At 32.4% G+C, this 15,808-nt stretch overlaps 2 protein-coding genes across 2 annotated transcripts in view; both read left to right on the forward strand.

Moving 5' to 3' along the window:
- The window catches only part of LOC106474114 (solute carrier family 25 member 46-like), a 17,067-nt gene extending 11,770 nt beyond the window's left edge, over window positions 1-5,297 (forward strand). The window contains exons 9-10 of the mRNA XM_013934805.2: window positions 1,105-1,229; window positions 4,112-5,297. Coding sequence (XP_013790259.2) covers window positions 1,105-1,229; window positions 4,112-4,364 — 378 coding nt within the window. The 3' untranslated portion in view covers window positions 4,365-5,297. The remainder of the gene's footprint in view (window positions 1-1,104; window positions 1,230-4,111) is intronic.
- A 5,672-nt stretch (window positions 5,298-10,969) lies between these two features.
- LOC106474113 (60S ribosomal protein L17-like) overlaps window positions 10,970-15,808 on the forward strand; it is a 9,417-nt gene continuing 4,578 nt past the window's right edge. Inside the window, exons 1-2 of the mRNA XM_013934804.2 lie at window positions 10,970-11,020; window positions 14,592-14,646. Coding sequence (XP_013790258.1) covers window positions 14,607-14,646 — 40 coding nt within the window. The 5' untranslated portion in view covers window positions 10,970-11,020; window positions 14,592-14,606. The remainder of the gene's footprint in view (window positions 11,021-14,591; window positions 14,647-15,808) is intronic.

Below are 15,808 nucleotides of genomic sequence, written 5' to 3' on the forward strand. Positions count from 1 at the left end.
GAGAGAGAAGGAGAGAGTAAGCTGGTTAAAATCAGTAGTTGGTTCATTAACCTCAATGGCAGAGAGAGAGAAGGAGAGAGTAAGCTGGTTAAAATCAGTAGTTGGTTCATTAACCTCAATGGCAGAGAGAGAGAAGGAGAGAGTAAGCTGGTTAAAATCAGTAGTTGGTTCATTAACCTCAACATACAGAGAGAGAAGGAGAGGGTATGCTGGTTGAAATCAGTAGTTGGTTCATTAACCTCAATATAGAGAGAGAGAAGGAGAGAGTAAGCTGGTTAAAATCAGTAAAATAACTTATCATTTATTGAAAATAATATATTTATTAGATAGAAGTTGATTTCAACCAAGAATATTGTTAGCTAAAATGTTGTTACTTAGCTTGACTTGACCTTTATAACAGGTCAGCTGGTAGATCACAAATAAACCTTTGCCATGTTTTTTATGATTTATAGACACAAATGGTGTCTACTACAATTAGCAAAATGAAGTATCAAAAGAAATACGTTAATTAATATCACTCTAGTTGAAATTGATTGTGTGTAAATATATATACATGAAACTTTCTGATCAACAAGAAAAAAAAATTCAATTCTAACATAAAAAGAAGTTATTTTTAATGTTTTTTTTTCAAAACATTGTCTCTTGACAAAAGTTTTAAATCCTAAAAATAGTAGAAAAGTTAAACCACATTATGTTATTTTTTAAAGGTGATACCAGATGCAGTTTAGTTAGTTTTAACTAAGTTTCATGCAATTTGGATAATTTTGTTCACTGTGAGGAGGGAATAAGTAAAAGGATGTTAGTCACTCATATCCCACCCCCACCCCAGTCCAGAAAGCATTGAAATAGGTGATTTGTGAAGAAACTGTAATTGAAAACCTCTTCTTCGTGAACTCTTGTTAGTGTTAAGTTAATTTTCTGAGATGTATACATATCACTGTTTCTTTGTTTATTAATGGTTTTGTTACTTTTTATAGATACAATTCCTTACGAACGCACATTTTGTTTTGAATATTTAAACTATATCTAATGGAACCCTAGTGTTAAAAAGAAAGGTTAATATGTTCTTTGATATTGTGTTCATTCACCTTTTGTTACTTGCAGCTTGGAATCGAAGAGAAAGACCATGTCGGAGTAACACATCAGTGCTTCTCTGACTTAACTGCCATTTTTATGGGAAATTTTGTGGCAGATATCATTGTCTTCCCCAGCGAGACGGTCCTACATAGGTCTTGTATTCTTCTTCATTTTTAGGTTTTAAAATTAGTTTTGTGTTTGAAACACGTTAATTATCAGAGTAGAAATAATAGCATAGTTCAGTTTATATTAATGCTGTCTGTAAAACATATAAGTGTCAATTAGAGAAACCAAAGCTATTTTATAAGACAGATCTACCTCTTGAGAGAAGAGTTGAGTTTATGTCTTAAGTTTTTGTTTTGTCACATTAAAATGTCATGAATATATAACAAATATGTTTTTGTTTTATTATATGTTTTATCCAGTAACATGTTTGGTATACAAATCATTTCATTAAAACCTCATACTCATCTCCTGCCAAAACATAAAAAATAGACTAGGTCTTTGATATATGTAAGGAAGACTAGGGTTAATACAAAAAACGTAAGGAAGTCTAGGGTTAATATAAGTAATGTAAGGAAGACTAGGGTTAATGCAAGTAATGTAAGGAAGTCTAGGGTTAATACCGACAACGTAAGGAAGTCTAGGGTTAATATAAGTAATGTAAGGAAGTCTAGGGTTAATACAAGTAATATAAGGAAGTCTAGGGTTAATACAAGTAATTTAAGGAAGACTAGGGTTAATACAAGTAATGTCAGGAAGTCTAGGGTTAATACAAGTAATGTAAGGAAGTCTAGGGTTAATACAAGTAATGTAAGGAAGACTAGGGTTAATAGAAGTAATGTAAGGAAGTCTAGGGTTAATACAAGTAATGTAAGGAAGTCTAGGGTTAATACAAGTAATGTAAGGAAGTCTAGGGTTAATACAAGTAATGTAAGGAAGACTAGGGTTAATACAAGTAATGTAAGGAAGTCTAGGGTTAATACAAGTAATGTAAGGAAGACTAGGGTTAATAGAAGTAATGTAAGGAAGTCTAGGGTTAATACAAGTAATGTAAGGAAGACTAGGGTTAATACAAGTAATGTAAGGAAGACTAGGGTTAATACAAGTAATGTAAGGAAGTCTAGGGTTATTACAAGCAATGTAAGGAAGTCTAGGGTTAATACAAGCAATGTAAGGAAGTCTAGGGTTAATACAAGCAATGTAAGGAAGTCTAGGGTTAATAAAAGCAATGTAAGGAAGTCTAGGGTTAATATAAGTAATTTTTAGTGTGTTTTTTTTTCTATCAGATGGAATATTATCTTTTTTCCACCATGAGTATACTAGTTTCTCAGTGTCAGGTTTGTGTTATTAACCAGGGTAAGTAGGGTCATAATAACATAAACCATTGTAAAAATAACATATCATTGATGTTAATTGTAATTAATATTAATCTATGATCAGAGCAAGGTACCTACATAGACGAAAACTAAAAACGAACCTGGTAATGAGTGTGGCTAATTAGATATACTTTTCTTACATCTTTTCTCATAAAGATGAGAATTCGTTGCTTCATCAGTTGTGTAGGTACCCCTCACTGCTAACATTATTTTCAGCTTTTAACCCAGTAATATCTCCCGAGGTTCGGCCACTTTAGGAGATCTAGGTTAGGACCATATACTAAGTTATCAATGGAAAACAATGTCTATATCAAAAATATAATAATAAAAAAATACATAAACAAATAATAAAATCAGATACATTAAACGTTTTGATCAAAACTGTTAATGAAAGTAACAATAAAGAAATAACAAACACTAGCTGTTAGTTTCAAGTACTGTCGTAGATATGATATTTGTTGAACAATGTAACATTAATATGACCAGATATAAGCAAGACTTTCCACAATTTACATAGATATAATGTTTGTTGAACAATGAAATTGTGGAAAGTCTTGCTTATATCTGGTCATATTAATGTTACAAACATTATATCTATGGCATTGTTCAAAAATTGTGGAAAGTCTTGCTTATATCTGGTCATATTAATGTTACCCTAAAGGTGTCTTGTGACCAATAAAAACCCATTAAACAACTCTCTCGTTTAACAAATCACATGGAGAGGACAACTGTAAGTAACAAGTAAAATTTAATCTGTTTAAGATCTATCAGGAGTGATTGTTTCTATTTTGGACTTACATGAAGCTTTATGTTGATTATTTTTAGACTATTTTGAATGGTGTGTAACATAAAACTACACAGCAAAGCTCATATTTCAAAAATTGTGACATGAAAAATATAACAGTATCATTACATTTCTAATTAAGTTTGGTTTCATAGAAATTTGAATTTGACGAGACATTTCTTTAATTTATTCAAAACTTTTTTATTTAAATTCATTTTCTAATTATAATTAGCTGATAAGTATTGATGTTGCATTTGCTCATAAGTGCTGGAAACAAAAGAGGGACAAAGTTGGAGATGAATCAAGCTTGTCAGAAAGCAGGTGTAAACTAGAGGGGTTTTTTGATGCTGTACCATTGGATGCTAAATTAACTTAAGAAATTTACCTGTTTATTGGGAGACATCATTTATGAGGGGATCAAAGTGGGTGCTGGTTCTCTTGTGTTGGAGGCTGCCACTCCTGTTCTGATACCTATGCTGCTTTAAGTAAACAGAGAAGTTTGTTTGGGTGTGCCAAAAATCTTTTATACGTAATGTCTAACTTTGACCAATCGTCAGCCAAATGCCTTTAATCATTGAGACTTCAACTCTATAAATTTAGGCCTAATTTGCACTCACATTGTACTGTTTAGTAACTCTTCAATATTTAAGAAATTTTATCTGTTTGATTCTACCTATAAAAACGGCTCTGTGATTATAGGATTTTCTCCATGAAGGAAATAGAATTTTTATTTTTGCAAGTTTTGACTCTGATGTGAAACCTTTGATAGGTTAGTAACGATAATGTGGAGTACAAGTTTGATAATATTCCATAATTAATTCTAAAGTATCACCAAATAACAATGGGGCTAACAGTTTCCATTTTATTCCAGGCTGTTTCTTCAAGGAACTAGAACCATCATTGACAACCTGGACTGTGGAACTTCTGTCACGCCCGTGATCACCCGTTATGAAGGACCTTTTGATTGTATTGAAACAATCTTAGAAGAAGAAGGAGCAGCGGGACTCTATAAGGGTTTTGGTGCTCTACTTCTCCAGTATTTGCTTCATGCTGCAATCTTGAAAGGAACCCGAGTCATCCTTGACGAAGTTATGTTTGCTGTCAGAAAAGCCAGGAAACGGTAGCGGGGCTACCTGAACAGTAGTTGTTGTTTTAACTTAAATATCCCTTCCATATATAAAACAGAAACAAGCTAACAAGAAAATATTGTGTTACTACTGCTTTCTCACTAACACTTAGAAGTGAACTATACACTAAATATAACTGAAGAAAATCACCCTTGTAGGTCTTCACATTTCTTGTTCATTTATTTGTGGTTTGTGATTATTGATTAATTGAGTAAAAATTCTATTTAGTGTATAATTTACTTCTAAATCTTAGTAAGAAAATGTGTACTTGTTCCACTTATTTCTGGTTTATGATTATTGAATAAATAAACCAAGGAATAAGAGTATTAAATGTCCTTTTTGTTTTCAAACTGTGTTTGTTAGAAACTCCATTTTGAAAAACTATTTGAGAACGAAAAGTAATTTAAACAATAGGTGTATTTCTTGAATTTGTAAATAAATTAATAAAACTAGTCATTCTGATTTAGAGTAGGGTGATTTTTAGAAGCTCCATCTGTAAGAAAATATTAGCAGATTGAAATCTGTATTAGACTAGAATAATTTTGAAATGCTTATATAAGAAAGTAATAGTAATTTGTAATTAACATTTATAAAAATATTAAATTGAATTGTAGTTTCAACACAACATGTGAAGACATTATAGTTTTTTGAAAGTTGTGTTTTGTATTGTATGTTTCTATAATTCTGTTTATGTGTAATTAAAGTTATGTTTGGAAATGTGCTGTATGTTTCTGTAATTCTGTTTGTGTGTAATTTCAGTAATTGCTGTAGAAATAATTGAAATTTAACTCCTAATAAGAAAAGTGCATGAAACACTGAAAATTGTAAATCAGAGTGTTATTGTTGCAGAGTAGAATGTTTATAACACTTGTTGCAACAACTCTAGAATACAGATACTGCATAATAAAGAAAGTTATAGAATTTGTCAAATCATAGTGTTATTGTTGCAGGGTAGAATGTTTATAACACTTGTTGCAACAACTCTAGAATACAGATACTGCATGATAAAGAAAGTTATAGAATTTGTCAAATCATAGTGTTATTGTTGCAGAGTAGAATGTTTATAACACTTGTTGCAACAACTCTAGAATACAGATACTGCATGATAAAGAAAGTTATAGAATTTGTCAAACGTTACCGACACTGTATATGATGTGCACCATTTCTGTTGAATGTATGATTGAAGTGGCTAGTGTACTTTAAAAATGGGGAAGGGATAGTTGCACTTTGTGATCAGATGAGCAGTTGGTTTCTAGACGTTGAGGTCCTGCCTGACATGTGCACACGAGTTGTTCAGGTTTGACTGCAACCTCTAATAGGACACTTAAAGAAAACTCATTTATTGTTTCGACACTTTCTAATTGTACTATTGACTTCTTAATAACGTTATCTGGATTATTTATTAAAAAAACATTATTTTCGTCTAAATACTGATACAATATTTCAGTATAATCACGAAAATGTGCAAGTAATAAAATTTATTATCAACACAACTTGCTTCTAATGAGATAATAGAATTTGAAAAGATGTATCTCAACATGCATTGTAATTGTAAACAATTTGTATCTAAGTTTAAGTATAGGATCTAAACTGTGTACATCTTTAAAAATAGCCTATGACCCTATTTGAACTGCCAAGAGTTTTGGTTTTCTTCTTAACTCCGTATATGTTTGTTCTAATTTACTTACTGAAGGAACTTTTCATTAACTAAGTTCTTGTATTACTAACCATGATCTTTTCCTAAGTCTACGTGTTTTGTAAATATTAATAAAAATTAATTCAATTTTTGTAAAAAAGTACCTCAGAAATTCTTTTTGCGATTATCAAAGATATTTCAAGATTTTCAGTAACCTTTAGTTTAACCTTGAGTAAAAGATGGTAATGTATGGTTCTAGGTCAAAGGCTAAATTAACCGTATTTGTGCAAATCTTATGCTAGAATGTGCTGATTGACTGAGACAAGATGTCCACAGATTTTGAATCATTACTTGTATGAAAATGTAACGGTCAGTAAACACAAAAGAATGGCCTGAACTTGTATAGAATGTTTCCGAAGCCGATGGGTTATAGACCATAAGATCCAAGGTTCAAACCACAATATGTCTGCTGATCATACACTCCACACTTCCAACTGTTGAGTGTTCTTATTCTAACAGTTTGAGTCAAGAATTGCTGACTGTATGATTCTTCTTTCTGGTTAGCACTTCTAAAGGAGGGATGGCTATACCTGATCCTTAAGGATGGCCATACTCGATCCTTAGGGATGGCTATACCTGATCCTTATGGATGGCTATACCCGATCCTTAGGGATGGCTATACCTGATCCTTAGAGAACTTTGATCTGGTCATTTAGCATGTATTATGTAAAGTGCTTTTGAAGTTGTAAATATCAAAATACATTTTTTCCCAACCTTGTACTCATGTTTTTGATGAACTAAAAAATTACAAAATTATGGAGGCGTGCAGTTAACTACCCTAGCACAAGATCACACTTTTAGTGCACAAAATAAACTGGCTACTCTTTAATGCAGTTGGTTAAATTATAAAAAAGGTTTGAAAATACAAAGCTGAGAAATAGAGTTACTTTTGTTTAAAAGAGAATTCCTTAAAAATGTTTGTAGGAAGAAGTGTATACAAGTTAAACATTTTATAGAACAATAATTTGTAAACTTAGATATTGTTTTAAAAACAAATTGATAGGTACATTGTGTTTTTTTTTATTTAATAATAATGGTGTTCTCCATATATAAATATACCTCTGTACCGATATACAATTTGATTTGCAGTCAGTAAATACAAGCTTAAGAAACAGCTACTGTTGGTTTAAATTAAAAACCCATATTACATTAGCTTTTCAAGGTTCAATGAGATTAAGTTTATTATTCACAAAATAGATTAATAGAATTGATTTTATTAACTAATAAAGTTCAATCAAACCACATAAAATTATTTATTGCTCATCATTATAAAGTAATGTCTCATTTCTCTAGTTTTAAGTGAGGTTGGTGAGAAAGGTTTATTGAAGTGAATTGGCTATCTAAAAAAACAAGTAGTTATTACAGTAATTACTTGTACATCTAATAGCTAGTGGGCAACAGTGGCCCAGACTGTGGTTCCATGGTTTGTGCTCCTTTACTGCAAGAAAACATCCTGCTCTGCACTTTGGAGCCACGGGTATGTTATAAGAGTAACAGACTAATTCCACTATTCGAGTAAAATGAGCTCGTGAGTTGGTAGTGGGTAATGTTGACTAGCTGCCTTTCTTGTAGTCTATTACTTTGAAATCAAGGGTGACTAGAACAGATTACTCTCAAGTAGCTTTGCACAGAAATTAACAGCTAATTAGGGACAAGTCACTTGTTGAAATCTCTGTATATACGGTTTTTATCACCAATCCTTTCAATATTAGTAGATAAATATTTCAGATGTTAGAGGAAGCCCTAACAGAAATTAAATTTATAAACAAGTTGATAAAAGAAAAGTGTACAATACGTTATAATTTGAAAGGTAAAAAATCTTTTAAATTGTACCATCAAGTTTGTAAACTTTAATTAGCATTTTTCTAAAACTAGTACGTATAAAATTACGAAGATTTTAATAAAACCGAAAGAAAAATTTACATATTTTATCTGAGAACTACAAGGCCACGTGGCTACTATTCTATAATTTGATCTTTCTAAATGCATAAAGTCATTCAATAGTCTCACATATAAGTATTTATGATCATAAATTAAAATATTTTTTGTTTGTTGTTATTTAAAAAAGTTACTGTTATGATTATATGCTTAAAACATTTTAAAATGTTTACAAGTAGTTAACGTGCCGGTATATAGAGTTGACATTACATGTTTCGGGTTCTATTACCGCCAAAAACATTTTGGAGCCATGAGCTTGTTATAAGAGTGATGGTCAAGTCTCACTATTTGAGTAAAATAGTCCACAAGTTGGTGGGTGGTGGTGGTGTTGACTAGCTACCTCCCCTCCAGTCTATTACTTTAAAATTAGTGAAGGCTAGTGCAGATAGACCTCGTGTAGCTTTGCACATAATTGAAACAAGTACAAACACAAGGAGTTTTACAAGATCAATTTGAATTTAGTAGGGATTTTATCTTCTGTGAATTAATATGTTAGATAGAGGTTAAGTACTTTATATTAATATGATTTTGGAGCCTTGCCATGTCATCACGTCCTGTCATACTCTATCTGATGACCATGCATCTTGATAATAGCCCTGTTTCCATTGAAAAAGGCTTCATGATAAGACTTTCATATCAAAAGCACATCACTCTTCCTTGAAGTTTTCCATAAGCCATCCATTGTACAAGGATAATGGTTTCCCAGCTCCTGTTTCAACAGTGTAATCATACAGAACTCCACAGATACTACTGCATCCAATGACTTGACCCGGTATGTCTTTGTATGAAATAGCATTAATAGATATTTCATTCTCCAGCTACTTGAGGTATGTAACAGTTGAGTGGTTATGTTGTGGAAGCAATTTATATAAACGTATCTTGTGTCGCTCTAACAAAGTGAGTATGTTGTGTACAGTTACTTGAGAGAAGACAACATATTCCACTGACATTTATGTTCTTGGATTCTCACCTGTTACAAGACGCTGCACTTTGTTACCATACATGAGGTACGACTTGTTTTAGCTAGGCCTCTTTATGGATATTACTGTTGCCCAACTTGATCAACATTCCTTTGTTTTCTAGTGTCATTAAGTACAAGGGATATCCCCCATCTTGGATATTCTAAGTCGCCGATCTGAACACATCTTTATGATTTGAACATTCTGTGTTGGGATTGGCTGTTACACACCTTTCCCAAAAGTGATAATTATAGGTAACATCACTTTATGTGTGAGACATGTATATCGGCTGTCACCTGACTTACTGATTTACATATTTTAAGATGCTTTAATATAACGTACTCAACTTTCTGTATTATCAGTTACAATCCTAAGCACTTGTCTCGTTTTTTCACGATCCTATTAGTTAAAACAAATTCCACTATAAATAATAAACCTATGTTTGAAAGTGATGCTTTTGTGCACATACACAGTAATAAGTCTTTTAGGTCTTTCTTTTTTTTATAGAGTTTTAACCATTGTTTTTTATTTTTATCAAGACATCATTTATTTTATAAAGTCACAAGTAAATGGCTGGATGTAGCCTAGCGGGTGTCATACTCGGACTGTACATGAATACTAAATTCAGGGTTCGCGCTCCATTACCACAAAATCTTGCTCCGCACTTTGGGGGCAGTTGTGCTATAAGAGTGCCAGTCAAGTCATGCTACACTGTCAAACAAGAGTTGGCGGAGGGTACTGTTAAATAGCTGCCATTCCTCTTGTCTGTCATTTCAAATTACAGGACATCTATGCGAAGACTGAAATAAAAAACAAGTAAGGCAGTAACGTGCAGATGTCACTGACAAAAAAGGGCAGTTTTCAAGCACCGTAAGGCAAGACTTTGGGGGGGGGTGTTAGGGGAATTGTGGGTTGCCTCTGGTACACATATAGTAGAAAGCCATGTGAAGCAAACAGATCGTCTTTTATTCCTGTTCAATCTGTCTCATAAACACTTTTAAGATTTAAAACCAAACTACATTTCTGCATATTAAGATTTAATAGCATTCAAGTCCTTGCATGCAATTCAATTTAAAGCTGATTTTTTTTCTCTTCTAACTTACAGCAAGTAAGGTGTGGATTTAAACGTGTTTTTTTCCGTAGTTGTGGGCAATTTTATATGACTGAGAAAAAGAGCATTTTTGGAGCATAAGAGAAGATTATTTGCGCTAGCCGTCCCTAATTTAGCAGTGTAAGACTAGAGGGAAGGCAGCTAGTCATCACCGCCAACTCTTGGGCTACTCTTTTACCAACGAATAATGGGATTGACCGTCACATTGAACTCACGGCTGAAAGGGCGAGCATGTTTGGTGGGATGGGAATTCGAACCCGCAGATTGCGATTCGAGCTCCCTAACCACCTGGCCATGCCGGGCCGCATAAGGGAAGAAATGGAAGGGCTTTAGCCCACCAAGCCACCCCTGCATGTAAAATGATGTAAAAGCAAGTTCTGATTTTTTAAGGTTGGATAGCTATAAGCAATATTAAACTTATAATGATTTTGAATTTTTATTTATCTATTTCGTGTGTTATTACTGCTGTCAAAATCTCAATGAAATAATATCGGTGTAAGTATTTTTATTTTTTATGTAGTCACCTGCTACAAAATACTTTTTAATTTTATTGGTTTCAGTCATTTCCAAATGTGATAGGTATGGTATATGTAGTTACACTTGCTTCGGCGCATGATAATATAACTAAGTGCTTCGTCAGGTATTTTTGAGGGTCAAGTACTAAACACTTCGCTTGCAGCGAGGTTACCCATCTGATGACCTAGAGTAGAATGCTTGTAGAAATTTTTTGTAGTTTGCCTGTTACTTATAATTAATATTATTTATTATAATTATCATTGTAGAATTTTAGCAAATCTTATGGTAGAAGTTATTACATAAACATCAGCATTATCAAAACGTGTATTACGAAAAACATAGTATAAGTAAGTTCCGTATAAAAAATACAGAGGGCAATCAAAGCAAAGTCAACTTTCCTCGTTTCTTACGAGATCTCTTCGGAAGCCTACAGGTAAGAGTGTAGCGGAGTTTATTGTGTGTTAAAAGTAATCGTTGTAAATCTGTGGTAAAAACTTAACATTTATCGTAGGAAATCAAATAATTAAATATTTAGAGAATGAATTTAATGGCCTATAAAATATTTTGGGGCAAAGTGTGACATATATCTGTTTTGGTGTCCTTCTTAGAGCATGTCTTGACGTACATTGGCAAAGTGTAATATAGAATTAATAGTATTAAGATTTTTTCGAATTTGGTCTATAAAGTATTATGTTTATTACTTATCATAATATGTCAAGTAAATAATCGAAATGTTAATCAAGCTTAGGTAAAATATTTCTCTAGTGTTTTGAACGGTCAGGTGTAATATCACAAATTATTAAGTACTACTTAAACGAAAGTAGGCCTTTTTACTTCCGAATCCTAACTCGGTAAATTTGAGTTTTGGAGGATTATTTAAATATTTTTGGAAGGTGAACGTGAACCTTTTTTGTCAGAGAAGTGAAGGAAGTGTGTTTAGCCAGAGAAAGATGACGAGAGGATGATAAAATGTTAACATCATCAGACTAAGTCACAAAAGCAAACATGCGACACGTTATTAATCATTAGGAGAGCCACCAAGATATGCCCTATGAAAAATAAAAAATTGGTCACTTATCCGATATAAGTAGAGCTTAAAGTTAAACATTCATAAATCCAACCACAGCACAAGCCAATAATAATAAAAAAAAATGGGTGTTTTGTATCTTTACCAGCAAATTAAAGTGACCAAATTTTCTGGAGTCCAAAGCGGGACACCTAATTCATGAATAAAAAATTAAAACTTCTTTTCTTAAAAAATACATACCATCTTAGTATTATACTTTTCATTAGATATTGTATTCTTTAACAAATCAGAAGTGCATTTTGGAACCATGCAATAGAAAAAAAATTACATTCATAAAGTATACATTATATTACATACCATCTAATCATTAAAATTGTTATAAGAGGATGTTATCTCAAACAACTTAAGATGTTTTGGACATTTAGCACATATCCCGAAGTAAATGAAACTTATTTTATATTGTTTTTGTCAGTTATAACAATATTACTATATAATGAATTCTAATATACATTTCGGTGATTTCATAGTATAAAGGTCGATGGCTAACAGTGTTTTATGAGACAGTAAACAAGTGATTTCAGCTTATTACATCCTCAATAAGTATATGAATATCTACGTATTTGAACATTAATATATGAAAATGGAGGATATTATACGAGAACAGGACAAATCTTGTGTGCAGTCATATTACAGTAATACTTACCAGTATTAATTTTGATGATGCGGAACATTTAGGTTCGTTATTTCTGAAAGTAGGACATTTTTACATTACCCTAAAGTTTCTTGGGGACAGACAGCTCAAAAATGGGACATTGGTCACATTACGCCTGATTCATCAAGTCTTAATTACCCTAAATGTGTATCTTTTGCTGTATCTGGTTGATTTTTACCAGTTAGCACTATCGAAGTATCTTACCTATCCTAATGACATTGATGCATTATTAAGAAAAATATATTTTGTAACATGTATATATTAAAAATATTTGGAATCCTGCAGAATTATACATACCAACAAACCAAAGTATTAGTATATGCTGGGAACATGCAACAGACAATGAGTTTTCAAATGAAGGAGGTCTAAACCACCTTGCAAGAGTAGGCTGTTTATCAGCGTGGGACATTACTTGCACATGGTACAAAGATGGTAATACTGCAGCTGTTTTATGGTGATCTGTTGGTGCAAGAATGTTCTTTGCACTTTTGAGCCATAAGTACACTGAAAGAGTAGCGTCGGATACATATTTAATTGTCTATCGGAGAGATACACATTTTAAACCTAAACTCCTCCATTGTCCCTTCCTACCATCCATTATAGAACATGTCTTGTACATCATTGTCTAACGTAGTTGTATAACCAACCATCACCCCTGGTCATTTAAAAAAAGGTGTTCCTATTTAGTAGTAGGTATTACATCATAATTGTTCAAATTCATATGAGCACTGCTATAATAATAGCTGCAACTTCCAAGTCTCAATTGTCAGTTGCCATGAATCCTTGCAAGGAAGGAAGAAAAAACTTACAAACAATAGTCTACAGAATTATTTTTATCTTTATCAGTTTCCTGATCAGAATTACCATAAGAGTATAAACTTTAAGTTTTAAACTGTTACTTAAGAAATAACTTCCATGTATTTTCACCCCTAGTTCAAAGCAATTGTCTGCACAGTGTACAGATACATGATGTGATATATGACCCTTTAACCTAGTAACCTTCATTAGAAACCTATTACTTTGTTTCTATACTTAATGTTTCTAGGAATGTATCTGACCATGTGCGGAAATATCAGCAGAACTACACTTATGTTTAACAATATTGTCTATTCTCAAACTGCCACATCCGTCAATAAATTTATTCATATGTTCTGCCATAGGTAATTCCCTAGTGGTAAGGATGCTCAACTTGCAATCTGTGGGTTGGGAGTTCAAATCCCCGTACTGATCATGCTTGTTATAATTTAAAGTCAATCCCACTATTCATTAGATAAGAATAGCCCAAGAGTTGGTAGTGTTTAGTCTCTCCTCTAGTCTGTTACTTAAATTAGGGACGGCTAACACAGACAGGCCTCGTGTAGTTTTGCATGAAATTCAACAAACAGACCATACATGATACAAAACTTGTAGTACATTATACTTTTTTATTCACGTTAATCAAGCCATTGTTTTTATGACCAAATTTAGATTTCCTAAGCCAGATTGCTCAAATTTTTGTTGACAACATTGTAGTTACTCTTACTTTTGACTTGTTTAGCAGCATTAATATTACTGTCATCATAATCACTACATTTTTATCATCCTTTTTTGAAACAAAATTGGAGGATATTATCAACTGTTTTTTTTATACGAACAGCATAGTTTGTAGTACCATTTGCCAATGTCAGTTACACCAAAGTTTGTCCAGCATCAGTTTCAACAGATGTATGATACCTGAGAAACCACAATTTAGGGTCAGACATCTGTGTGCAGTGTTATTATTACTAAAAATTTCTTCACAGTAATTATGTCTTAACACACATCTGAAAAATGCACCTGTCCGATGTAAATACAGTACCTGTCTCGAAGCTATTTCAAACCCTGGTGCTCAAATCCCTCTTATCAGTCAGACGATAGAGCCCAAGAGTTGATGATGATGATGGTTTTTGACTACTTGTCTTCCCTTCTATAATTTTAGTTCAAAATTAACATGGCTATAAGCAGATATTTCACGTGTAGCTTTACATAAACATTTTACACATATTTTACAATAAATGACTTTTCTCGTGGTGTTTTTACTCGACTTTTATCACTTTGAATCCCATTTTAGGTGTTTAATTCTGGAAATTTTACTTTAAAAAACACCGGCTTACCTTAATGCAACAAAATTTGTGTTTGAATGCTGTAAACGAGACAGGTTTATATTTAGTGTGAGGCTGTTTTGGAAGTAAATAATATGAACATTTCTGTGTTAGTTACAAATATTAAGTACATGTATTTTTACAGGCATCAAGAATCAGAATGGGGCGTTATTCTATGGAACCAGAGATTGCCACAAAGTGTGAGTAGCTTTTACAATAATCCCAACTTTCTCTTCAAAATTGTTAATATTTTTTAAATTAAAATTTAATGACTTTCAGAGCTGGAAAATAGAGTATCTTATGAGTATCAATTTCAATTACATCTATTAATGGCACGAAAATAAACAAACCAAATGAAATGAGGAAAATAGTGTTTTACAACTATCCAAATAATTGAAATATTACCATTATGGTTTCTTAGTATTATTTTTGATAAATTTAAGTTTGTTGAACTTAATTGATTAGTGTAAAGACTCGAAAAATAATCACCTAATTTAAATTTTTATTTCAGTTATTCCAACTATCCAATAATCTGTTTAATGTAATTAACTAATGAGCCCGACAAATAATTATCAGATTCCACTAATTCACCAGCTCTAATGATTTAACATGTTTTGCTGGTAAAGGAGGGAAGGTAAGGATTTCACTAGGAAGTTGTAATTTTAGTCAAGTTAATTCTATAGTTAGCATCCTGTATAAAACCTAGTGTGGGTCACGTCACGCTTGATTTCTCAAACTAGGAGGATAGAATAGTTCGATTATTGTCTGCCCATTACAATTTTAGTTACGGGGGTTGGCAAGGGAGTGTCGTGAAACCTTATAAGTGTTGTAAGTGTTGGTATAATATGCTTAAAATAAAGATGTATTGTGGGATCACCTAGCTTAGAGACAAGTACATAAAATTTATTATGAAAGTAAACATATCGATTCAATTTTAAACTTTAATCATTTCTGAATTAAACTATTTTCAGTTATATCACCGACGTTTTTAATAAAAAAAACCTCTTTATTCAGTGAGGGCTAAATTCAGAAATCAACAAATATTTTTCCAGTTTTGTTGTCTATACATTAAATTTCATACTTTCAGTACATAGACTAACAACAATATTAGGTTATACTTTTGTTGCTAAGTGACATGACAAAAGCCATTGTTGGAACGTATGTTACCAAAACCACTGGCTTTTCTATATATTAGAAGTTGTTAATATAACTGATTTTACCAATAATTATTATATGAATACGCCACAAATTCACTTCATGAGTGGTCTTAATTTTGATTGGCTCGCAAAGGAATTTACCAAAGTTTGATTGCCTCGACTGCACTAGTCTGCCTCTCTATTGGTGAAGGTTGATTTTGGAAAA

Source organism: Limulus polyphemus, unplaced genomic scaffold (assembly GCF_000517525.1).
Source record: "Limulus polyphemus unplaced genomic scaffold, Limulus_polyphemus-2.1.2 Scaffold6839, whole genome shotgun sequence".
Classification (NCBI taxonomy): domain Eukaryota; kingdom Metazoa; phylum Arthropoda; class Merostomata; order Xiphosura; family Limulidae; genus Limulus; species Limulus polyphemus.